This window comes from Gambusia affinis, linkage group LG03, assembly GCF_019740435.1.
Source record: "Gambusia affinis linkage group LG03, SWU_Gaff_1.0, whole genome shotgun sequence".
NCBI classification, from domain to species: domain Eukaryota; kingdom Metazoa; phylum Chordata; class Actinopteri; order Cyprinodontiformes; family Poeciliidae; genus Gambusia; species Gambusia affinis.
The window spans coordinates 13268374-13294756 of NC_057870.1; the positions used below are offsets into that span (position 1 = coordinate 13268374).

Consider the following 26383-nt stretch of genomic DNA (forward strand, 5'->3'; position numbering starts at 1 on the left):
TGAATTATTACCTTGTGATCAGTCCGGCTTGCACATGAACAAAGGGGGTTTGATGGATGATGGAGAATGCCCGCAGAACTCCTCGTTCCAGTTCGACGGGAGCAGGTGGGGCGAGGACGCCACACTCAGAAACAGGATATCTGTTGGCGTTTTTAAACATGACAACTCCAGTCACTGCTCTCTTTAAAGCTTGTTCCAGGTGCTGAACGCAACCCGAGAAGCAGATGGAAGTGATTTGTCTTCTCTGGTAGATGCAAAATGGACTTGCGGGCTAATAAACCCTGATCAGTTGGTAATTTTAATATGCCCCTCACTGTAGCCAGTTATTCTGATCACCCTCTTACAGCACACCCCACCAACTGAGTCTGGACCAGACCATACCAACTCCAGCATGATGAGAGGGGGCTCTGCTGCTGCATCAAGGCAGCTCTTGTAGCATGATTCTCTCTACCCGATCAAATAAGCACTCATTCCCTGAAAGTGACACTTCTATGGAGGTAAAAAACACCCCGTTTGGCTTCTTCTTTTTTTTTTCTTTTTTTTTTTTTTGCCTTTCAGCATCATCGTGTGTGGGGGGTTTCTGAGCCGCGTCTCCCTCCTTGTGCTTCTCTCAGCATTGGGCCAGCCAGCAGAGCGTGCTGAACAAAGCCACGAGAAAGGAGAGGGAAAGAAAGAGAGAGAGAGACAGAGAGAGAGAGAGAGAGAGAGAGTGGAGCTTCTGGGAAAGAAATGTCTCTCGCTGACTCTGTCGCCTCGACAACCGGGTAAGAAAAGGAGGGGAGGGAAGCACCAGAACAGGAGGGAAAGGACTTGGGCGCATTGAAGGAGAATAAGAGCTGGGTGTTTGAATCAGGAGATTCCAGCCGAGTGAGGGAGGAAAGTGGATTTTTTGTTTTGTTTGTGGCATTTTCTCATAAGGGCTCATTGAGTGGATCAATATCTCTTACCTTGTGAGTTATTAAAATAAAATGTTATCAAAATAAAAAGCAGTTTAATCTTTTTTTTTCCATTTTCCTCCCGTTCAGATATCGGCGCATGGAGTAGATGAAGCTGCAGAGGTCAAGTTCAGCTTTATAAAAGTGGACCGGTCAGGCCTGAACGCTCCACCTGTGATTCTTGTCTGATCAGCCTCAGGTAAGTCTTCCTTCGCCGTTCGAGGTATTTGCTTTTTACTTATTCAGGAAATGCAAATAAGCTGGCTCCTGGGTGCGCTCACCTGCTAAACAAATGTGAGCTAATTGGTTTCATAAATCAGTAAAAGTTTGGGTTAATAAGTGTCACTGTGTGTTTTTATTTGCAAATTATGCAGCCGATTAAAAAAAAAAAAAAAACTAAAACAAATTTAGGGCTTACTTACTCAGTTTTTTTTAGTTTTTTTTTCATTCAGGCTGGGTACAAATGTTTCATCTCCATCAAGCTTCACTCACCTTGCATGCTGCTTCTGCTCCTCCAGCAGCGTGAGCAGCAATTCATCAACAATGAGAGAAATGAGCACCTCTGTTCTCCCAAATTGGATCTTGAGAGTTTGAGTTGAAGCATAACACTCAGGCCGTGGTGGAGAATAGAAAGCACTCCGAATATAAACATCATTCTGGGCGCTCATGCATAAGAAATGTATTCATAGAGCACCGGTGGGGGAAATCAATGCCTCTTTAAATTGGGTGCTATTCCAGCTGACTTTACATCAGCCTGAGTGTGTACGGGGGCATGTGTGTGTGTGTGTGTGTATGGAGGCCAAGAGAGGTAGCATGTGGTGTCCATATCAGATAAGATGGAGAGGAGATAAACTGAAGAAGGTAGAGGTGGGAGGGAGGTTTAAAGCTGTCGTCAGAGGCAAGGTTAAAAATCTCTCACCTCTGAGGGGAAGATGCAGAGAAAAAGCAGAAAGATTGAAGGGTGGAGAAGAGCAGCAGAGTGAAAGGCAGAAAGTGAATCTAGTGCTCGGCGAGGCAGAGAAAAATAGGGATAGTTGAAAGATTCAAGAGGCTGGGACTGCTACAAGCGCCTGCCTCATCCCCATGACACCGACTTTAAGATTTAAAGACAAGTAATTATTCCTGTCTGAGTTCCTGTGGGGTTGGTTTTTTAGGCCTTTTGTTTTTTTTTTTTTTTTATGTCCCACATCATTGAAATATCCAGTCAAGAGGATCTTGAATATTATTAATTAGTTAGCAGTAACTGATCTCACACGGGTTTGTAACAACAAGTCATTAATCGGGTCTAAAGAAAACAGCACACCCTGCAATTGGTTAATTACACCTCGTTGTTGCTGCTTCACTAAGTGCTTAGTCACTAACAAGGTTGTGGTGGAGTTCCTGATGGATTTTTGATCAGGCTTTCTTTGATTTAGATTTGTTGTTTGACATACAAGTAAATATGTTTTATTTGCTTTGCTAAAACTGATCTCCAACCACTGGGCAGAAATCCAATCTGCCTCATTCTTCTCTTGGCACACCTGGTTGGTTTAAGATCTGGAGATCGGCTCTTTTTTTTTTTGCTTGTTTGTTTGTTTTTGCAAAACCCCACATTACGATTCCACCACCAACATGCTTTCAACATGGCACAGCGTTCTTTGAGTTTAATGTTCCACTTTTACTTCTCCCAGTTTCCAGTGCACATCTGGATCCGCACTGTGACCACAACACAACATCCTTATCTTATCTGAGCACATCTTTCTACTGCAGATGACCCTTTGCCGTGTCTGTGTGGTCAGCCGCCATCATTAAAAGATATTTGTGTTTAGACTTGTCTATCTAGCAGCTAGTTCTTGTAACAATAACTGTTCTTGACTGAAAACTTGCAATGCCAGTTTCTGAATCGTCTCTGATGATTCCTGCCTCGTTCCTGAACCATGCTGACCAAATTTCTGTCAGTTGTACATGATAGTTTAGGTTCTGGTTAAAATATTGTTAACAGATAATAATCTATGTTTAGCTACAGTTATTTAATCTATTAATCTCTGTAACTCTACACATCTGGATGGATTTCCTAACTTCTTTCTTGATGTGCTGTCCTTTGATGAACACCATCCTTTTTTCAGATTGTTTAAAAGAATCAAGAACATGCACAGGGAAACTACCAGCGTACACACTGCAAGCATTTCATTTTGTTATTTTTCATAATTATGGGTTACTAGCTAGATATGCTAGTGCATATCTAGCATTCAGTTTCTAAAAACAAAATTGAAAGCATTTTTAATACAGAAATGCTGTGTTGTGAAATGTGGGAAGAAATGAGTTGGTAGTCGTATCGCAGGCAGACATTGGTGTCATACGCGAGCACACTAAGCAACTGGACTTCATTACTAAAAAAAACTGCTTTTTCGGAGTGCTGAAAAATATATTAATGCAAAGTTAAAAAAAACAACCAAACTGTTAGGAAAATATGGATGAGCAATGGGGATAACCACAGACTTGAAGGGATTTTAAAGCAAATCCAAGAGTTTGGAACGGGAGTAAAATCTTAATGGCCTCAAGTTGTGCACGGATGTATGCAGAACATGGACTCCACCTGTCGTATTCCTGGTGTTAAGACTCTCAGGAACCAGAGACAAGTCCACAACTTCCTTACCGCCTTCAAGGAGAAATTCGACTACAGGGTGTTGGAAGGAAGATGAGAGACACCAGACCCAACAGCGGAGACAAAATGATGGATGCTCTTAAAGCAACATCTGCTGATTTGATACAGTAATTTATTCAAAAGCAGGCATGACCAAGTATTGAGTGCAATATAGAAATATCCATGGAGACATGCATATTTCTGTATTAAAAATCCTTCCTTATTACGTAATATTCATAATTTTGGGTTTTCAGGAGCTGTAAGCCAGCATTATCTAACAGAAATTAATTCCTAAAATGTCTTGTTCTTTTTTTTTTTTTTTTTATGAATCAATATGACGTTCAGTTATTGAGCAAAATTGATTTACTTTGATATTCTGGTTTGTTGAGATGCATCTGTGACTTTGATGCCAAGTTGATCTCAGCAAACCCACAAGAACAAAATATGCAGACTTAAAGACACGTCGTTCTGCTTTTGCTGCCCTGGAGAACGAGGAAAAAAACTGTTGCCTAACTTTCATGGTGTCTACACGCCTAAAAGATTAAATATTTAAGATTTGTGATTTTCTTCATTCCGACGCTGCACAAAGAGCCTCCTTACATGCAGCTCATGTTCTTCCCACACCGAGACAGATACAGCGTGAACACCAGAGCTACAAAACTTTGAAAAAAGAAATATTTAAAGCTCCAGAAAAAGTTCCCAAATGAGTCCAACATGAGGGCGCGCAAGGTCATCCAGTAACACACCATACATTATACAAGAGGATGTTCATTCCTCTCAGAACATGCACACAGATTCGCTTCGTTCTGCTTCACGCATTTATCAGATCTATTTTAGATCCAGGTGCCGCATTTTAAGGAAAAACACAAAACCGGGATTCATTAGTGACAAAATAGCTTTAATAATCCAGGCGTTATCTGGGAGGACGCTCTTTTTTTTTTTTATCCCGACAAACACACAATGCGGGAAGTCAAATTTCAGTCTAGCTTTAATCCTCACCTGCATGAGGATTTAAATCAACCGTGTTCCCTTAATCTTTACAGAAAAACAGCAAGGTTGAACAAATCCGGCGGCTTGTAAACACATTAGTTATACCACGGCTCCGCAGCGCTCGCGGTGCTTTACAGCTGTGCATTGCTCATAACTGTTGTGCACGAGGCTTGATTTTCTTGAATGCGAAGAAGCATCAGACTCATCAGAGGGGGAGAACGGATGCGTCCCTCAGGCCATGCATCACTCTCATTAGCTCTGCTCCCCTTCACTGGCAGGTGTCGGTGGACCCACGGAGACAGATGAAGGGTATCGCAAAGCTTTGCGTAACGACTGACATGCACTTACGATACACAGCGACTCCAAGAAACTCCGCATTGGCTCCAGGAAATCAGCACATCAGATTGGATGTGGAAAGAAATGGAGCTGTGGAAATGTAACGGTTCACTTCTGATCCAGTTTGTTCTCTGCTATTAATTTCTTTGCTATTGAATAAGTTCAGAAATTGTGTACTTTAGTAGTCGTTAGCCAAGCTGTCTCCTCCTCTCCACTTTCAGCTCCACTCCTCTCATTATGTCGCTGCGCTAGTCCTGGAGCCTTCTCTTCTCTCCTGTCGACTCAAGAAGTAGACGTGGCATTATTAAAACAAGGCAGAGGGACGGAAATCAAACGTAACAGGATTAGGAGAATCTAATCATCAAACTCCACCAGCTGTAGTCAGTTTCATTGGCAGGCAATAAAGAATTATAGGACACATATTTGTCTTGGAAAAATAACATAATTGATCTTCTCTGTAGAGGTGCCTTGCACATTGCAGTACATAAAACATTTGTCGGCAATGGTTTTTACTGATTGCAGATAGCTGATAATTCTACCTTCAGGCTGCAGCCAAGGACAGAAAATTGTACAGAAACTTGTAAAGGTAATTATACCCATTGAACTGTTTCATAATTTGCCATTTTCCAACCACAGACAATAAGTGTTTATTGGGATTTTATGTGATGGACCAGTAGAACAAAGTGGCTCATTATTGTGAAGTGGGGAGGGGGAAAAAAATGATACTTGATTTTCAAAGGTTTGTCCAAATAAAAGAGCTGAAAATTCACAGATGTGGACATGTTCACAGATTTTCCCCAATCGGAATGAAGAAAGAAACCAAAAAGACCCGCAGCTGCAGAAAAGGTGATTTGACAAAGTATTGACTGAGTGGAAAGGCTGAAGAGCTACAAGCTCTTTTATCTCTGTTAATTCAGAATTAGAAGCTGTGTAACCGAGTAGCAGCTGAAAACAAAATTAGCTGAAAACCTCACTAATTGCAGTTGTACTTTAATCATAAATAAATTTGCTCCCCTAAGAGTTCAGGAAGTTCACATTAACGCCGTCCCTCCCCTTTTTAAAAGTCCACTTTCTCTTAATTAAAAAAAATAAATAAAACGACGTGGTTCAGATGAACAAAATAGCTGAAAATTGGTGTCCTTTATAGAATATTGGATTCAGTGTGAAGCTCTCAATTTTCATTTCTAAAGGCTTTATTATCTATTACATAAAAGGAGAAAATTTGGCCCGTCTGAGTCGTGTGGACATTTGATATTAAAAGCTTTCTGAAAGTGAAGCGCGAAAACTTTTAATGATGGGCTCATTACAGATGTCCGTGAGCCGCCGCATTATCAGTGAACTGCAGTCTGACTTTGTCCCACTGGAAACATGAATACATTGTCTGCTTTAACCGCAGTGTCCAATATGCATGGCTTGGTATGAGTCTCCTGGTAATGGTAACCTTGAGTGAAACTGAAGTGGCCTGCAGTCGTGAGATATCCCTGCATTTACACAAGCATAGACTTTAAAATATGTACAGCAGAACGTAATTCTTTTCATTTTTTATGTAGAGAAAGGAAAAATATACTTTCTGCTGCTGAAATACTGTGACATAGTTTAATACATTGATAAACAAGATGAATAATATCAGAGCCTGCTAGAATCGGGGTCCCCAAGAAAGGTTGAATTGAACAAAAAGATCAGCTTTAAACAAATTGTGGAAAATATTTTCTAGTTTAAATGTTACAATTGCAGGATCAGTTGCAGGATCAATTGAGTAATCATTTAAGGATAATTTGACAGAGCTTTCCGTGTCAGACCTGGGAAAACATTTCATGTACGCAATGACTTTTGCAAACACATCAGCAGCTAATCAACATCAGCTGCTAATGTTTATTTGTAAATACAGGATCAGAAACAGATTTGCCCTTGCTGCCTGTTTGCAAATGTTAATCTTATTAACAGTTACTCTTCTCTGCTGAAGAGCAAATGTAATAATTGGTATTGGCGAGGGCTGAACATCTTGGAGGACGAAGTTCCACAAAGGGCAGATTTTGGATTGCGATTGGTTGCAGGATCTCATCTTGCTACGTCACGACCCCACATGATGATGATGCCTCTACCAAAAGCTGTTTAGCATTGACAGGGACCTTGGAACACTTTGAGTAACCGAACACGGTCCCAGTGTGAACTTCAGTCCGGCATCAGAACACAAAATAAAAGTCCCTAATTCAGCTGGCCTGTCATTTAATTATGAATTCAAGGTTTGTCTGTGAAGAGACCTTTGTCTCCGCTTTCTTTATCATTTGTGGTATCGATCGCGCAACACAAACAGCTAATTCCTTTTTTTATGATGGATTTCACTTCAGCTGCGGGGCGGAGCGCAGCTATTGTTCACACTTAATCGTGATTCAGTGCCTCACCTGACTGACCTTAGAGTGCGGCCTTAAAGAGTGCAGATGAATTGCCGTGGTTGGAGAGCGCTCGCTGCCAGCAGAATGCAAACCGTCTGCAGCAGCAGCAGCATATCATGAGGATGAGAGTCTAAATAAGAGGCACCCATTGGCACCATTAGGCAAGACCTGTCCATCACAGGAGATAAGCCAGCAACTGTTTCTGATACCCCGCTTGCTCTTTCTGTCAGTAATTAGACAGGTGAGATTATTTAATTTTCTACACACACACACCCACAGCGGCACCTTGACAGCCACCAGTGGACTCTTCAGGTGATAAGGGCTGACAGTGGGAGGAAGAAAATCGCAGCTTTTACCCTGTCTCACCCCCAAGCTCTTGTGTGCAGCATCTCCAAGCAGAAAGCTGCTAACCTTTTTCATTCTTTTCTTTTCTAAGCCCTTGAACCCCGTCCCACCTCACCCCCTCCTTTAATTCTCTCCAAATGAGCTCAGCAGTGGAGCACCTTGGCTCACAGCAGCTCTGGAACAAACTTAATTCCCTCACACCCTTGCTTGCTCAGGACAGATTTGGAGGTTCCCCTGTCCTTCATTTTTGCCTAATACTTGTGTCAACTGTTCGTAGTTCAAAAATCTATTTCACGCTCGCGTTCACGCTCCGGGAGAGAGAGAGAGAGAGAGAGAGGCGAGGACGCAAGAGCTGCGAGCGAGTAATAATGAAGCGGTGTAATGTGTCGCTCACAGGTGCCAGCATGGATGTGGAGGACGAGGCGCTGCTGTTTCGCACCAGCTGGGGTGATGATGAGGAGGAAGAGGAGGAGGAGGAGGAGGATGGAGTGGCGCACGCTGCGGGGCATGGCTGCTTCTCGGGGACTGTAGGAGTATGTGGGCTGTGGAGGGGAGTGGGGTGGGTCTACACACAACCCTGGGCCAGCGGGGTGGTCTTAGGTGTGGCCTTCCTCATGCCCTGCGCCCTGTTTGCCTACATGCTGCTCTACTGCCCTCCCCTGGACATAGACCTCTCCTACAGTGCCTTTGAGGTTCACAGTCACTTCTCAGCCGAACGCTTTGACGCTCTCACCATCGCTGTGAAGTCTCAGCTGGGGTCCTGGGACAGGCGCAGGCGGGACGTCGATGACATGGAGTCTGAGGAACTCCAGGAGCTTCTCCAGGAGAAGCTGGCGGAGAGGGGAGTTTTCAACTGGACAGTGGGGAAGGAAGTGAAGTCCTCCTTTCAAACAGGCAGCACTTTCAAAACAGAAGACGTCAGAGGAACAAGAACTGAGCCCGACTCAAGACAGGAAGGGGTGAGGAGGGACAAGAGTCCTGGAGGTGAAGAGGAGCAGGGATTATGGGACGGAAACTCTTCCCTTCCACTCATTAGGAAGCGCAGATTTGCTCCTAATTACTACATGCAGAGCCAGGCTCTGTGGAGGATCGAGCTGGTGTTTGTGGCTCAGGGGAAAGGGGAGCGCAACATCTTCACTCCGGAGCGCCTGGAGACGATCCACCGTGTAGAACGACTCATCATGCAGCATCCGCAGTTTCATCAGTTCTGCTGGAAACCTATGGAGATTTTAAGGGATCTGCCTCTGGGGCCGTCCTATTGCTCCCCACCCAGCTCTCTTCTGTCTTACCTCTACCCCAGTGAGAGAGCGGGGAAGATATACTACGATGGCATGGGCCCAGATCTGGCTGATATTCAAGGTGAGTCAACGTGAAAGTCCCAGTTTATTACCTTGCAAATGTACTGATGCCCACTGAGCTTTTTTCACGTGATTTTGTGTTGAAACCGCAGACTTTTGTGTTCTTTATTAGGGTTTTATGTCATGGACCGACACAAAAAGTGTAGAACTTCTAAAGAAGTGAAAATTATAAATGTGTGTTCAACCTTCTCTACAAACAAAAGGCTGAAGAGTGGTGTGCATTTCTATTAATGCACACCATTAATAATTGCAGTTGTGCTTGTGATGACAAGCTATAGGCTAGGTGAGCATTAAACAAAACACAGACCCAGGTTAGCTCTGGAGGAGCTGCAGAGATCTTCAGTTCAGGTATGACAGTCTGTTGTGAACTCTACCAAGAAAAAAACCATAAGGTGGAAGAAGGCGCACCTGTAGGACTTGAACCAAAAATCTGTCTTTCCCTGCATGCAGAATACTAAATGTGGTGGAAAACTGACTCTTCAAAACACAATCAAGCATAGTAATGGCTGCATCATGCTGTGAAGGTTAGGATTAGGGTTAGGGCTCCATCAGAAGAACCACAACCCTTATCACAGAACGAGAGTTACCGTGGGTAGTTTAGACGACAAGTTGTGGTTTGAAACGGTCCACTCAAAGTCCAGAGCACAATCCAATTAACCATCTATGGCAACACTTGAGAACTGCTGTGCAATCTGTCAATCTGGGATATTTACAAGCACAAAAGACACAGCATTTGAATTTATATGTGGAAATCTGGTAGAGTTATACCCCAGAAGACTTGGAATTGTATTTGCAGAGATGTGGTTCTACCAAGTATTCATTCAGTGGGTTGAGCATGACTGCATGCCACATTTTAAAACTAGTATTTATATAAAAGAAGTCTATTTTAAAAGCTACATGGGCTTTTATTTTCTCCCTGCAGTTATTTGTGATATTTTGTGTTGGTCTCGCAAGGCCCCCAGTGAAATACATTGAAGGTGGTGGTTACCATCTGACAAAATGTCAAGCAGTTCAAGGAGTAGGAAATCTTTTGCGTCATCAAAGACTTCCTGAAACGAGCTAACCTATCACCTGCTTTCATCTCTCGGTGCTTTGTTGTAGGTTCCTTAAGTCTGGCCATCACCCACCCACAGTTCTACTGGTACGTGGATGAAAGTCTGTCCCCGGAGCGTCTCTCCTCGGCTCTCCTGCGCAGCGAGATCCACTTCGGGGCTCCCCTGCCGTCTTACTACTCCCTACAGGACCGAGCAGACGAGCAGAGAGCTCGCTTCAAAAACTTTGTGGTTCAGTATGCAGGCATGCTGGCCAAGCAGTCTACCAGGTCAGAGACGAAGGTGTCTGGAGCACCTTCGTCTCTGAAGGTGCTCCAGACACCTTCAGAGACGAAGGTGTCTGGAGCACCTGCAGTGTAATACTGCAGTGGTAATCTGCAGTATTACCACTGCAGATTGTTTCCTTTGCACCTCCTTTTACAGTGAAGTGAAGGTGCTGTACGGGGGGACGGAGCTGTTTGATGATGAAGTCAGACACACCTTTTACAATGATATGATGTTGGCTGTCATCAGCGGAGTCTGCATCACTGCGCTCGTCTATATCCTCACCTCGTTTTCTGGTGCAGTAGGAGCAGTTTCCCATTTTACTTTTTTTTGTACTCATACTGTTAGCTTGGAATATTAACTGGCTCAAGTTCTGCTCTCTTTGAAGTCTTTCTGACGTTCTTTGGACTTGCCGCCATTGGGCAGAGCTGCTTGATGGCTCTGTTTTTGTACCACGTTGTCTTCGGGGTGAGGTACCTGGGCATTCTCAACGGAGTCGCAGCGTTTGTCATAATTGGGATTGGTGAGTCATTAAAATCTTGTTGAAAGTATATTTTTGCTTATTTTTTATTGTGGCGAAAATATTCTACAAATTAGATTAGCATAAGAGCAAAAATAAGGCAAGACAGGCAAAAATCTTTCCAATGGGTCAAACGTTTTCTGCCTAATATCTTCTTAAAATAAAGAAAAAAGTCTCAGCTATATTCTTTATTAAAGCAATGTTTGAACATGTACTGAGAGCATCAGGTAATATGATTATTTATGGAACTTTAAATGTGAAGTCAATCAGGGCCTCAAGCTGTAAAACTGGCTCAAATGTAGACAACTTAATTAGAGTACCTCAAACGGGGCTGAGATTTTGTTTTTGGTTATTATTTGCTGATAAAAAAGTGACTCCAGTACAAAATCATAGCAGAGCTACTTAGAGAAGCAGAACACTTTTAGTTTTTCTTGTTAGTGTTGACATACACTTGTTCTCTCTGGAGACGCTCAGCTTGGTGGTGTTTCTTTTCCAGAAGTGATAGCCGCTGTCATGAGCCCAAACACACAAGAGATTAAAGATTTTTCTCTTTTGAGTGGGTAAAGGATATTCAAAAAGCTAACTTGATCAAATTATTACCACATAGATCTGGACTGTGTGTATACTTTGTTGAAGCTGATTGAGCTGAAGCTGCAAATGATCTTTTATATCAATTATAATGAACCAACGACAGTGAAAACTATTGTCCAGCAGTCGACTGAATTTGAAGATTCAGCTGTTCTCAAAATGTTTGAGTGACATTTCTCAGCTAAATTTAATATTCTTTTAGCTCCTTACAGAAATCTATATAATTTAATCAATAAAGCTGACAGAAAAAATTATATTAAACATCAAAGATTCAATCTCCTCTGAGAGGCATCAGACGTCTCGTACATTGCCTTGTTAACGCTCTTAATTGTTTCCTATTTTGTGTCGCTGCAATCACAAACGTCACTGAGGTTTATTGGGAATTGATCTGACCAACACAAAATAGTGCATATGTGTGACAAAAATACCATCATGAACACACCATCCTGACAGTGAAAGGTGGTGATGGCAGCGGCATGCTGTGGGGATGCGCATTTTTGCAGCAGGACATCAGAAGCTGGTTTGGTTGATGGGAAGATGGATGAAGATGAATGCAGCACAAACTGGGATTGAATAGTTCAGACGGAAATCCATTACACTGAGCTGAGGCTGTTTTATAAAGAAGAATTTTAAAAAAATCTCAGTCTGGTAAAACGATACACCAAAAGACTTGCATCTGTAATTTTAGTGAAATGTGGTTCTAGAAAGAGCTAAATAAAAATACAAGCCACACTAGCAATTTTGGTTTGCGATTTCCATCACATGGATGCCTTTTCCTTCCACTGGACTATTACATACCTACTGCTTTGTGTTTGTCTGTTGCATTAAATCTGAATAAAATGGGGCGTGCTCCGGTGGCGTAGAGGCTAGCGCGCCCCACGTTTGAAGGCCCTCAGTCCTCAACGCGGCCGTCGCGGGTTCGATCCCGGACCCGACGACATTTGCCGCATGTCCTTCCCCCTTTCCTGTCAGCCTGCCATGAAAAAAAGGGACACTAGAGCCCACAAAAAGGACCCCCTGGTGGGTTTGAAATTAAAATCTGAATAAAATGCAGTTAAAGTTAAAGTTTGTGGTCGTAATGTGACCAAATGTCATAATTCCTTCTTAAAATGGAAAAGGTTTTACATATTTTTGCCACATCTAATGTTTCACAATTTTAACTTTTTTGCCGTCATCTGTGTTTACTAAATATTAACAAATTGGAATCAGTTTTTGTTTGTTTTGCACTCTTGGCCTTATAATTAAATAATCTCAGTACCTGGTAATGGCCAGACCATATGCAGATTATAACTGCACAGTTGACATGGAGTGTACTTTCTTTTTTTTTTTTTACCACAACAGTAAAAACGATGACCACTTCTTGGATCTTGTATCGTCCTAACAGCTGCTCATATCTGAGTTAACTGTTAAAGACGTGAAATTGTTCCAACAGACCAAAATGTACAACAACTAAACGCAAATTAAACTATTAACTATTAATTAAAAATGTATAATGTCCCATATTTTCTAGTCTTTCTGCTAAGCCAAGCTTTTTATTTCAACAGGGATGCAGTTTTGATTTGCATCCCACTTTCCAGATGAATGAAAACATTCAAGGGTTTTGTAGTATTGACAAAACAAATTGCACCTTTCCAGAGATAATAACTCATGTGTTTCTGCTCTCCGCCTCTCAGGGGTGGATGATGTGTTTGTGTTCATCAGCACCTTCAGACAGGCCTCCCACCTCCGTCGGCCCCGGGAGCGAATGATCTACACAGTAAAAACGGCCGGCCGGGCGACGTTCCTCACCTCCTTCACGACCGCGGCCGCCTACGCCGCGAACACCTTCTCTCAGGTAATCGGGCGAGGAGAAGCGCGGCGTTTTAACTGAATGTCTGCTTCAGGTCTAAATGACTCCTCTGCAGAGGATGAATAGAAGTGCTGCTCTCAGCAGACAGCCATTTTCACTCGATAAGCACAAATTGAATGTTTGAAGGTCCTTTACACTGTGCTGCGTTTAACTGACACTCAGATCCCAGCCGTGCATGACTTTGGCCTATTCATGGCCCTCATTGTCAGCTGCGCCTGGCTTTGGGTGTCTGTCGTGATGCCAGCAGCCCTGTGTGTCTGGACCCGGCATGTGGAGCCTCACGAACACGACTGGATAAACTGGTGAGCTCCTATTTCCTTACTTTGTCGGAAGGTGTTATTTGTGGTGGCTGCTGCCTCTGACCCTAAACTGTCCTCTCCCTGAAGCGTGAAGCTGCTTTTGGGCTTGTCAGCGAGCTACAGCCCTCTGTCAGATGAGGATGATGATGTGGCACTTCTGTCGGTGGACATGGAGCCAGGTGAGATTATTATCTCCTTCACAATGAAGGGATGGCATGGTGGGGGAGAAACAGGACGGGGAACGATTCCTGGCTGTAAAACGCAGCTGCTCAGGCATCACTGAGGTCATTCTCCTTTTTGTCAGGCTCCTGTGACTCAGACAGCGACGGAGCCATTCTTTCCCTGACAGTGGATACACCATTATCCCCCGCCGGACAGCATCAGATGGGTGTGGTGAGCACAAACCTCCAGTGGTGCCTGAAGCACTTAGTGGCTGAGCCGGCTGTGAAGCATCGAAAAGCAGTTTTAGGTGAGACGTGACATGAATCCACTCAGCTGCGGCCATGAGAGAGAGTGATGCCGCTTGATTAAAATACTCGGCTCACATAGGAACACAGAAACATTTGTTCTGTGCCCCTGGTAAAGATGTAACAGTCTTAAAAATCAATGAATAAATCAATATTTTATTGCAGTACATTAATCTCACTCTAAACATGGTAGAAAACACAACTTCAAAATTGAAAGCATTTATTTAGCGGGAGGAAACACTAATATTGATGTTTATTTTTCCTTTTTCATTATAGTGGTGATAGTACTATCAGTGTTAGGACTTTGTACAGCTCCCCCTGTTGCCAACAGGACAGCACTGACTCTTCTATAAGTCTCCTCAAGCCTGGAGCATAAAGGCAGAGAAGGCCAGACTCATGGATCTATTACATCCTTTGAGCAGTTTCTGAATTGATAACATAACATTTGCTGAAAATCCTGTTGAAATTCGCATTGATGGCCAGTTTTTAGTTTTGTGAAAAACAGGATAACATGTCCTCCATTGTTTAACAATGACTGCGAGGTGCATTTCCTTTGTTTTATACCAAAAACCACCTGGAAAGTCTTCAGCCAAACACAATTTCACATCTTATCATTATATTTTTGTTTCTCACAAGACTTACATCTTTACCGACCTGTTAGTTTTTCCATGGTAGAGATGAGAGAGAACTGAAAAGGCATCAGGTTAATGAACAAGTGCCCCGTTTCTCCTTGGAATAGTTCAGCCTCTAAGTGGCCTTAAGAGAATGAGGGCATTTTTACGCATCTTCACCACGGCAACCATTAAATCTGCCCACATCCGCATCTGTTGTGTTTCAACCGGTGCGATTAAAGCTGTGAAATGAAAAGCGTCTTTCAGTAAACACTCTGTGTCCTGAGTTTCTTCATGTTGCTCAATCAGACCGTCCTCTCTAGCCGCCGCTGTTTGTCCCCGTCTCATTTCCCATCCAGGTGTCTTTCTCCTGGTTCTGGTCTTCTCTGCGGGCTGCTGCTGCCTCCTGAGGCCGGCCACCCACGCCCCCCTCCTATTCCGACAGGAAACAAACCTGCAGACGCTGCTGGCTCTGCGCAGCAACCTGAGTGGTCAGGGCATCTCCTGCCCCACCTGCTCAGGTGAGAGACCACAGCAGCTGAAGAGGCTCTGTTGAAAAGGTTTTAAAGCAGGCAACATCCTACCAGCAGTACATAATTGATGTCTTCATTGAGTGTAAATCCAGGTTTGTCATTTAAAATCTAGAATATTAATGAAGTACAAATAAACTGTCTAGTTTCAACAATAATGCGGTGTAAATGAGTTTTGAAAGTCTCTACGTCCGATTGCGTTTTATGATAAAAGAGACATTTACTGATGTGAACACTGTAGTAACCGTCATTCAGAGAGATTATGAAGTATTGTGTACTGGACAGAATTGACTTGATGCAAACTACCAGAAGAGAAAATAAACTATGTCTCTTTTTTTTTATTTTTATGCAAGGATGCTGAGTTTTGCTGCAGAACTTTCCCACTTAAAAGTCAGACTTCAGAGAATTTCATCTGTTAATATTTTTTAACCTGAAGTCGACCTCACAGCCTCTGAGGGAAAGGATGTGCATCATTAAATCACGTCCTTGTATTTAGGATGTGGCAGTGCAGTCATACAATTGCAGTTCCTGTGGTTAAGAACCTTTATGTGTCATTTTCCAGGTCCCTTTTGTGAGCCTAAAGCGGCTTTAAACTGTTTCAGTATGTTTGTACATGGAAACTTATTTCCAGCTGTGGTACTCGTTACAAACAGTTTGAGACGTACTGCCCTAAAGGCCCGTTTTATCACGTTAGGAGTGTTCATGGAAAAACCACATCTGCTGTACACGCATACTTCCTCGTCAGGGTTGAGGTTTTCCACACATCAGCAAAGTCAAAGCACGACAGCTTCGACTGTCTCCCAAACGACCATGAAAACAAGCCCAAGCACCAACAACACAGGTAGGTAAGGGTCAAAATGATCCTCCATATGCCAGAGCGCTGGTCTTGATGTCTTCATGTGCTTCTTGGTGTCAGACTCCTTGCTGACTGTGTACATGTCGAAGTTGGCCCAAGGAGGCTCCACAACAATCTACAGGTTCTCGCTCAACACCAGCATCCCGTCGCCGTGGAAAGTGTGCAGCGCGGAGCGCGACGAGGTGTCGTCGTTCCAGGTTTGGGAGCAAGCGAAGCCGTCTCCGCGATCCGTTCGTGGCACGTACCGCCAAAACAACCTTTTACTTTTGTCTGAACAGGCTTTTAGTCATCCCCAGAAAAATTACACCAGCAGAATGACGGTGTGCGTTTCCCGAGAGTATCGCCCCTACCCCAGCTGGATGATCACGTCCGGCTTGTGCGATCCCCGCCACGGCTGGACCCAGGAGTTTTCCTTCTACGTTGCAGCGTCGCCGCAACAGAATAGCAGGTGGAATGACAAATCCTCCTCTCAGTACAGACTCTCCGGAGGCTTTAGCAGCATATCTGTCAAATTAAATCTGCCTTCTGCCTTCAGGAGGCTGTATTTTGCTCAGTGCCATCAGAGACCTCATCCCAGCAGGCTGTGTGTCAAAACACCAGGTTGTGGCTTCAGTTCTGGGCCTGACGGACCTTTAAAGGGATCTTTTTATACCCCTCTCCCCATCGGTATGCAAGCATCTTTGTCTGAGATCATTGTCAACATAAAAGTGATTATTCAGTTCATTAGGAGAACACTGCACGAGTCTCTCTTACCTTGTCATGTCTTTGTCATTTACTCCCACATCGTGAGTGTTGTGACTGGAGAAAATGTTGTGATATGACAGCTTCTTGAAATGCAGCTTCTTGAAGTGACGCTCTGTAAACTCACTGGAGGATTTTATTTTTTATTTTTTTTCTTTTGTTTCCCACAGCACTCTGGTCGAGCAGCTATTTTTACGCCGAATAAACAAACACAGTTGAAAGATTTTCCTCTTGTTCTACTTTCAAAGATTCCTCATCCGCTGCCAAGACAAAAGCATCCAAGACGTCTGGCTTCAACCCGTGCAGCGGCGGCACTTGTGGTCGCCCAGCTGTGCGCCCTCTGGTTGACACCGGGGCCATGGTTTTCGTCGTGTTCGGGATCCTGGGAGTCAATCGAAGCGAGAACAGGGAAAACCATGTAATTGGAGACATGGTGAGGGTCACTGCGTGATGCTGATCTCCATGTTGTTGTCCCCAGTGTGTAAAGGACAGTTGCCTAATTTTTGATTGCAAGTTAATATTGCAAGACCTCACAGCATCAGTGTTTCTCTTACATTATTTCTTTCTTCTTTTTTTTTTCTTTGTTTTGTTCCTAAAGGGCAGCGTTATCCTGGATCCAGACTTTGATATTTTCAAGGAAATGGGCCATCTCTGCACAATCTGCAAAGCTGTTGGTGGGAACAGAAAACTGGTGAAGCCGGGAGGAGCTCAGTGTTTGCCTTCAGGTAAAACTTACACATTGTTAACATGCACTTTTTTCATCCCAAAGATATTTACCAGCTAAATGTGAAGTAAGGCAAATTGTTGCATGCCTCACGGCAATCGATTAAATATTGAATGTATTTTCAGTACTGTAATGTTCTGAGTGCCTTTGTGTGTGTGTGTGGTCTTAAAATCACATTAAATTAACAGGAAAAGATAATCATAAAATCTGTTAAAAAAAATTTAAATGTTGGCCAAAGAAAAACACAGTGCTTTGTAAATTAGCGCTTATTATTTAAAAATGATTATTTAAAAATGCACATTTTGTTGTATTGTATACCACAGACCAACACAAATAGTGTATAATTGAAAGTTAAAAGAAAATAAAGTATTTGTATTTCTCATTTTTATTTTACTAATAATAACCTTAACATTGCAGAATGTCTCATTAGCTGTAGCCTCTAGCAGCTTTACTCTGTATTCAGGTGCATCTATCATCCTCTTGAACTCTGACTTTGCCTCCATTTACCTGCTAAAGAAATGCATCCCCATAGCATAATGCTGCCACCCCCAGCACCATGCATGCTTTCTGGTGCATTCAGGGTGATTGGGCAGTGTTGGTTTTCTCAGCAGTTACACAAATTACACTGAAGTGACAAAATGTGGAAAATGTTCTAAAGGTTCTGAATATGTGTGAAGGGTAAAAGATGAGGGGGAGCATGATGGTGTTTCTTCTGCTCCCGGCAGGCAACAAGCTCTCCTCAGTTCTTCCTCTGCTCCATCCTGAGTGCCACTCCCTCCCCGAACCCAATCTCCTCCCGGGCCAGCTCTCCCATGGCGCAGTGGGAATGCACGGCGGCAAGGTCCGTTGGTTGTCCATGGCCTTTGAATCTGTAAGTCCTGTAATCTTGCAGCTTTACCTCCGCATTTGTAATAAAAACAGCTGTCTGACCGCCCATACCTACCGTTTCCTCTCCAAAGACCACATACAAGGGGAAATCGTCCTTTCAGACCTACTCAGATTTCCTCCAGTGGGAGAACTTCATCCAGGAGCAGCTTGCCAGCCTCCCACAGACTTCGGCTCTCCAACGTGGTTTCCAGACATGCGAGCACTGGAAGCAGATCTTTATGGAAATTATAGGTAGGTGTTTGATTCGGCTCAGTGTTTTATCTCTGCTAACTGATTAGAGAAGTGTGCGTATAAATGTAATGAGGTCTGATGTGTTTAGGTGTGGAGAGTGCCCTCTGGAGTCTCCTCCTCTCTCTAGCGATCTGTGTGGCCGCCGTGTCTGTGTTTACGGCGCATCCTCTGCTGCTGCTGCCGGTGCTCATAACAATTATAGGTAAGAGACGAAGCAGCTCATGTACGTACTTGGAAGCCTTTTACGTGGATGTATCGAGGTCCAGTTTGTTCGTTGTTTTTTTTGTTTCCCCCCCCCGCCCTCAGGAGTTATCTGTCTGGTTGTGGCTGTCATGTATTGGCTGGGTTGGGAGATGGGAGCAGTGGAAGCGATTTCTCTGTCAATACTTGTCGGATCTTCGGTGGATTACTGTCTGCACCTGGTGGAGGGCTACCTGCTGGCTGGCGAGACGGCTTCCCTGCTGCCTGGACACAACTCTGTAAGGGAAAGCAGATTTTGCACATTTTGCGACTTGAAACGAACCAATTTTTTGCCATGTATTTAGAATTGCATTGCTTTGACTGGTTTATGCTTTGAGCAGAACCGACCCGCTGTAGTTCTGACTGTATGTTTAGTGTTGTTGTCCTGCTGGACGCTGAGCCTCCGCACTGGTCTCCAGGGTTTTACTGAGATTTAAAGTATTGTCCTGGATTTAGCTCCATACATCTTCCCATCAACTCTGACCAGCTTCCCCTAAATAAAAACATTGACACAACATAGTGCTAGCATATTCTGCTTAGTACCCTTCCTACCTCTGTTACTGTTTTTTGTTTTAATTTGCATCAGCATTTTGTTCCCCATGCTGGCTTGTTGGGGGCACAACTGCAAAAAAAACGATTCTTTCAACATGGTTTTCTTTTTGCCTTTCCATAAGAGCCAAATTTGGATGGATGACCAACAGTTTTCTTGCTGTCAGATTCACCCACCTTAGCTGTTGATTTTGTCAGTTATCATGAATTACAGCTGTATTATCTTCGTTGATTAATTCGCTCCTTGCCTTTTCTGTTGGTTTAAATCATGCCAAACTCTTTCCGTCGTCAGATAATGGGTTAAAATTTTCCCGATAAAACTTGAAACTCTATTTTTTTTCTCTCTTATGAACAAAAGTCTGAGGCCTTCACACAACAGCTGGATTTATGCTTAGATTAAATCACACACAGGTGCTCACAATTTAGTAAAAAATATGACCGCATTAAATTTTATTTTGGGAAAATGTGTTGAGAATCATGTATCATTTGTTAAAATAACCCATTATGAAAAACACTAAGTTTTTATAATAATTTCTTTGAGCTTTTTAATTAAAAAGATTAAAAAAAAGAAACACACCTTTATGTCTCATGAACAAAAGAGACTCGCTGTGCAGAAAGAACATGCTTTTAAATCAACCCTTTTTTCTGTGTGGTTTGCTTACAGGAGCCGTCAGCCGAGAGGCAGAGGCGAACTTTGGAGGCAGTGAACCATGTGGGCGTTGCCATAGTGTCCAGCGCCGTCACCACAGCAATCTCCACCGTCCCTCTTTTCTTCTGCGTCATTGTGCCTTTCGCCAAGTTCGGTCAGATCGTGGCCATCAACACGGCCGTCTCCATTTTGTTCACCTTGTCTGTGACTTCTGCCTTGCTGGCCTGCATGGCCCCGGCCCGCTTCAGCAGACACGCCGGCGCTGTGCTGAAGGCCAGCCTGGCTGTGACGGCAGCGGCGGCCTTGGTGGGGGCTCTGTGCTGGACGGGCCGGCAGCTGGGGGCAGCGGCCTGGCGGTCCCTCAGCACATGAACTCACTGTTGTCCTCGACTCACACTGATGTCAGACAAGAGTAATGTATTTTCCTTTTACCTTCAGGAGAAATATCAGATCGGTAAGCGATCTTTAAAGCACAAAGATGTCAACACTGTCTCAGTAATTGAAAGGAATTTGTTTTTTAAGAACAGATTTATTTTACTTGTGATAGTCAGTGAGTTTGACGTGCAGGGGAACAATCCGTCACCTGCTGAGTATCTTCTTGTAACTACGTGACTCGGTTCTGTTCTGCCTGTGAGTTGACATGATAACTAGGTTAAGGTACTGTGCTGTCTTTTATTTTCACAACCTCTTACTTCAGCGTAACTTAGCGGGATTTTATATGACTGACCGACACAAAGTCGCACATAATTGTGCTGTGGAAGAAAAACTATACATGCTTTGCAAATCTAAACCTGGATTATGTCTCATTCAGGTTAGATGGAGAAGTAAAACAAAAGTAATCTGAATCTTTTTAGTTTGTGCAACTAATAGGAATCCTCAGCATATTCTCCCATTGTTGGTCCTCTGACTGGATCTGTTGGTTTGCTGTAAAGACATACTCGTAATTTTTATTCAAGATGTTAAAATATATGTAGATGCGTTACTACTTTTAAAATTACACACCGGTGAACTCTTAGTAATTTGGCTGCTCTGTATTCTACTTACAGGTGTTAAACAAAATTAGTCTGACCCCCCTTTGTAGGTCCCCTGCTCAGATTTGCATTCATAAAAATATTGAAAAACCACATATCCAGCTTCAAAATGATGTACTGCTTTGAATTGATCTATTATATAAAATCCCAATAAAACACACTGGAGTGGTTTGTGTTTGTAACAAAGTGCAGGGAAGTTTAAGAGGTTGGATTATTTTTGCAAGACACAATGTTTTGTTCGGTTCTATCTTCAGCTTTGAATAATTCCTGGAAAATGTTCTTGCTTTACGTTGTTGAGTCGTGAAGAGTTGCCGACGGGTTTAATAACACAGCGTCTGACTGTCGTGTTGGCGGTTCACAGGACTTTATGGTCTTCTGTGAAACGTCCTGATTTTTTGCTTAATGCCGCGTCTTCTCTCGGAAAGCTTTTACTACGTCCATCTGCAGCTGGGCGAACAGATGTATTAACAGAATTTATACTGTTTGGTAAAACGTGTTGTGTGATGTAAATGTTGTTCTGAACTGAACCTTTGGAAGCTGCCAGCACACCTGTGCATGTGAATACTGTCGAGTTATTTTTATGTGATCAGATCTTTAACTGCTTTAAGGTTTTTGTAACAACAACAACAAATGGAAAGAATCCTCTCTTCCCGTCCTCAGGTGTACACTCCATCACATTTTAAAAGCACTCGGTGTAAAAGTCTCCTGTCCTCGCAGCAAAGAGCACCTCTCCAACACCAATCAGCTGCAGCAACACGCTGCCCTGCAGTGAAGGTGAGGACCATTTGTCAAACCATATAACACGATAATGGTGAGGGAGAGGAACCCACTCACTCATGGCAAGAGTGGTACGTTTCTGGGATTTTGTGTGTGTGTGTGTGTGTGTGTGTGTTACACTTGTGAATGTCAAATAAAGCAGGTGCAGAAAGCCATTTGTCTTCTCATTAGTGAAAGGTCAGTGTGGCGTCCTGCTTAGTTGTATAACGGAGGAGGATGGAGAGGAGTCACTGATTGCTTACAGTAGGAGCTCCAGCATCACATCGCTAGGCTGTTAATCATCCATACGAAACAACTCAGACTCCGTAAACAGGAGAGCGGTTTATTCTTATGCTGAAAAGTAAAAGGAGAATGATGTTTTGGAGTCATTCTGTCATGTAGTTTATGATCGATAGTCAGAAAGGCCTTGGTGTATTGATATAAAATGAAATGTGTTGCAGCAGAAAAAGAGATATGGATTATCTGAATGTCAGTGAAGGTATTTGCACAACTCTGAAATTTTTATTTTTTTTGCTACATAGTTTAAGAGATAATTTTCTGCACTATGTGTACCTGGTATTGTGTCACAGAAAGACCTGTAGTAGGATGGTTTTAAGCCTGAGAAACAGTTTTTCTTTGTTGAAATTTGTCTAATGGACATCAGATGTCCACAATAACCCAAGTAATCCTCGCATACAAAACAATACGTGCAAATCAGTCAACAAATGTTAGAAGTAAAAAGTTAAAATGTCGCAGGGAATAAGTATGGAAAGTATTGTGAGAAGGGTTAGCATAAAAAGGCACAGAAAGCAAAGAAAGCAGCCAAAATGTGTTTAGACAGCACTCCAGCTGGTATGTGCAAATGAAAATCGGCACGCTTAATATTAACCATGTCACAGTGGTACGATTGATACAAGCAAAAAGACTGACAAAAAGGATTAAAGTTGCAGAACATACTAATGGAAATTTGTTACAGCTGTATTTGTAAACTTCTGAATGTTACTGTAAGCCTCATTGGACACTCAAGGTGGAAAGAAAATGATTTCATCATAAACAAGGCATCCTTAAGATTTCTGACAGAGGAGTGAAAATAACAAGAGTCGTCCAAACGCTTTGCAGGAACAAAAGAAAATGAAAATAGCAGGTGCAGTCATTCACATCAAAATAATCTGTAATGCTCTCAATCTCAATGACTCATCTGCACACTTGCTGCACGATACTCCACTGCTGAAGAAATGGCTGTTGCAAATTATTTGGACCAGACAGTAAGAACTGTGAGCGTACAGCCTGGTCAGAAGAGAGCAAATTTAAAATCAATGTCCATAACTTGTTTGCAGGAAGAATAGTTCTGGACTTGCAAGGATTCATATGGAGTTAAAAGTTCAAAGGCGTATACAAAGTCTGAGTGCCACTAAAGAGTCAAATAAGTATTCAGAGGTGAATGAATCTGAATCGGTGCTGACCGAGCTTCTGAACAATGCAGCAGGAGATTAAATAACATCAGAACTTCATAATTTAGTCCTTCATATGACATTTCTATAAACATTGTAACAGTGGCTTCCAAGCGAGGTCTAAATTTGATTAAAATAATTTGTGAAAATCTGTTTTTCACATTTTATTGAAATGATTACTTCTGCATTCAAGTGATCAAATAATTGTTGAAATCTTAAAATAAATTTTCACCCCGTCTTTCAGACCCACTTTAAGGATTTGGGTGTGAAGTTGATCTTCATCAGTGAAGACTGAGCATCTGCTTAGTGTAGCATATGATTGAAGTTTCAGGTCGTTGCTTTTACTTTTACTGAATTTAGGCAAATTTTGTTGAACTAGGACATAGGTTAAAAAATAAATTAAAATTGCTGCAGGGAGTTTGTTATAACACAAGATGAAATATGATAGTGTCGCAGTACTTTTCTAATTTCTGTGAAGTGACACCCTCTATCTAAAAATAGCAAATCCAAGAGGTGTTAATACTTCAGTCGTTGTGTGTCTTTGTTGGGGGTAAAGTTCTTATTTAAGTTTTGTTACCTTCTCATACATCTCTGACCGAATACTTTCACAGCAAGTTGGTTCAATCTTTGTATACTCTAAATTGGTCCAAACTATTCCTGTGGGGAAAAAACCCCCACGTCAGACAGAAAACAAAAAGAACAGCAGTGCGTTCTTTAAACATGGAGCCGAATGACAAACAGAGAAAGTTAGTGAGCAGCAGCATAGATTAAACAAACACAAGTGACTATACATTAGAAGGCTTTTATAGGATCCTTCCCACCTTTACATTATATGTGTAATAATAAATACCCCGGGTCATTTGGTCATCGAGAAATGTTTCATCGTACCAAAGAAAAGGCAAGTTGCTCTCGAGAGAATGTACTTTACATCAGAACTGCAAAACAACAGTTATACTGAAACATAAAGTCATTTCTTTATTTCACCCCATGTTACAGGGCACACACAATGTTCAAGTATGCCTGAGGAACTAGATGGAGCAATAAAAAAAAAAAAAGAAGAAGAAGAAGAAGAGATAAAATGCATTTTAAAATAAGTGAACTGGCATTGCATTTCACAAAGTTTTAGAAGCTCATGATTTTGGAACAATTCACTGTAAAGTGCTAACTGGTTCGAGCTGAAAAAAAGCACATGTTCCCTTAGGAAAAAAAAAAAAAAAAAGCACAAGCACATTACTTTATACATGGAGGTACAGAAATAGCCAGTCATCAGGGAAGTAAGTACCAACCAGAAGACATGGAGCACATTTCATTTATTAGTCCTTTAATAAGGTAACTGCTTCCCTAATTTCCTTGTTAATGGTAAGAACAAGAATCTTGTCACTGGCTGCCAGGACAATGCCAAGTACAAATGCTGGTGTTGCCGCTGTACAGCTTTCCTTCACTCCTTGTAATTACATGCAATTGGCTGACATACAGTTTCAAAAAAATCTCAAGTGAAGTCCTTTTAATCCTCTTATGGACAGGAATCCATGCACCGTAGGCATGAGAGTGAGAGTGAGAGGAGAGGAGAGCAATAACCGAAGGAGATGTTCCCATACTCCTCCTCCTCTTCCTCTTCCTCTCCACCCCACTCCACCCCCCGCCATGTGGTGGGCTGGCCTGACAAAAGCAGAGATCTGTCCAGCTGATGCCTGCCTTCCTACAGGTCCTGAGAATCCACTGTTTTCCTTTTTGCCTCCGAGTAGGAGGCATGTTAAAAAAAAAAGAATAAAAAAAAACAAAAAAACTTTTTTTTTTTTTTTTTTGGAGGGGAGTGGGTCAATACATTTTCCCCTACTGTCTGCCTAAAGTAGATGTTCGTCCTCTCACCCCAACCCTAACCCTACAAAGGTAAAAACAAGGTGCAGAATGGCTTTACTCCTCACAGTCTGTGGGGGGAGCTCGAGCCCCTGGGTGTCGAGGTGCGGTTGGTGGTCTTGCGGCTGTTCTGTCGAGTCTGATTCGTCTTGGTGGCCGAAGGTTTCCGAGCGACAGGCTGGCGCCTCCCCCGGGGGCCCTTCCTTTTGCCCCTTTGCCCTGCACGGCCCCTTCCGGCCCCCGCTGGTCACTTGCGTGAGTGCAGTGTGTCCTGGAACTTGGTGCTGGTGTAGCGGACGTGAAAACCTTTCTTGTTGATTGTGTCGTCAGAGTGGAACTTGATGACAATGGAGTCGCCGGCCGAGTAGATCTCCTCTGGGGGCTGCCAGGAAGGAGGAAACAACAGAGTTTGCTCCAATTAAAACTCAAGACATCTGTCTCACTGGAGCTGAGGTCAAACGAACGCCTGGATATTCTGTCTGAACACAGTTCCCCAGGCTGCAGCCACAAATTTTATGCTATATAATGGACCAACACGAATAATGCATAATTGTGAATTGAAATACTTGGTTTTCAAAGTGTTGACAAAAAAACCCCGAGAAATATGGGACCCATATTTGGTACAAATTGCCTTTACAAGTCACCTAATAAATACTTAAAATTTAATAAATCAATTTTGGTCTGTTTAATCCAACCAAGCTGATCAGTGTTGATGGCAAAATAGACTGAGCTCAAGATAGTGAATTACTGGAAGAAAACCTGTAGAAGCACCAAAAGACTTGAGCCTGAAGTAAAGGTTCACATTCAAGCGGGGCAACTTTCTGAACACACAGCTGGAATGACAGTGGATTGGTTTAGATGAAAGCATGTTCGTGTGTAAGAACAGCCCGGTGAGAGGTCCAATCTAAATCCAGTTGAGGATCTTTAGAAAGCCTTGAAAACTGATGTTCCCAGATGATCTGCATCAGTTATTTAGCAAAGAAGAACGGGCCAAAGTCTCAGTCTCTCGATGGTAGAGATGGTAGAGATATACTGCAAAACAGTTACAGCTGAAATCACAGAAAAAGGCGGCTCTACAAAGCACTGACTCAGTGGACTGAATACATATGGACACCATACTGTCCAGATATTTTACGTTTCAAATCCTTGTGTCCTTTTTCTTCCACTTCACAATTCCTTTCTATTCTGTGTTGATCCAGAACATAAAATCCCAATAAAGTAGACTGAAGTTTCTGATTGTAAGGAGACAA

General features: G+C 42.7%; 2 protein-coding genes across 3 annotated transcripts in view; one reads left to right on the plus strand and one right to left on the minus strand.

Annotated features, from left to right (window-relative positions):
* Nucleotides 1–420: 420 nt before the first annotated feature.
* Nucleotides 421–21997, plus strand: disp3 (dispatched RND transporter family member 3). 2 transcript variants are annotated; one of them, XM_044111112.1, is made up of 23 exons: nucleotides 421–497; nucleotides 615–764; nucleotides 1026–1134; nucleotides 8019–8981; nucleotides 10082–10301; nucleotides 10456–10592; nucleotides 10685–10819; nucleotides 13078–13238; nucleotides 13416–13555; nucleotides 13640–13731; nucleotides 13857–14021; nucleotides 14990–15151; nucleotides 15855–16001; nucleotides 16077–16213; nucleotides 16295–16464; nucleotides 16552–16682; nucleotides 17006–17190; nucleotides 17356–17482; nucleotides 18207–18352; nucleotides 18441–18600; nucleotides 18689–18802; nucleotides 18907–19079; nucleotides 20054–21997. In XM_044111112.1, the coding sequence occupies exons 4-23, from the start codon at nucleotides 8027–8029 to the stop codon at nucleotides 20408–20410; spliced, it is 4014 nt and encodes a 1337-aa protein (XP_043967047.1). In that variant the 5' UTR covers nucleotides 421–497; nucleotides 615–764; nucleotides 1026–1134; nucleotides 8019–8026; the 3' UTR covers nucleotides 20411–21997. The 2 variants fall into 2 exon arrangements, with proteins under 2 accessions (XP_043967047.1, XP_043967048.1); XM_044111113.1 differs by lacking the exons at nucleotides 421–497; nucleotides 615–764 and adding an exon at nucleotides 843–950.
* A 157-nt stretch (nucleotides 21998–22154) lies between these two features.
* The window catches only part of bmp1a (bone morphogenetic protein 1a), a 41288-nt gene continuing 37059 nt past the window's right edge, over nucleotides 22155–26383 (minus strand). Inside the window, exon 20 of the mRNA XM_044111114.1 lies at nucleotides 22155–25515. Within this exon, the coding sequence (XP_043967049.1) occupies nucleotides 25381–25515 (135 nt within the window). The 3' untranslated portion in view covers nucleotides 22155–25380. The remainder of the gene's footprint in view (nucleotides 25516–26383) is intronic.

Bases quoted from the DNA above. Each gene is read 5' to 3' on its own strand.
- disp3 (XM_044111112.1), top strand. From the start codon at position 8,027: ATGGATGTGGAGGACGAGGCGCTGCTGTTTCGCACCAGCTGGGGTGAT. The intron at 16,214-16,294 runs GTTTGGGAGCAA...TTGTCTGAACAG, and splicing joins ACGAGGTGTCGTCGTTCCAG to GCTTTTAGTCATCCCCAGAA. The intron at 18,353-18,440 runs GTAAGTCCTGTA...TCCTCTCCAAAG, and splicing joins TGTCCATGGCCTTTGAATCT to ACCACATACAAGGGGAAATC.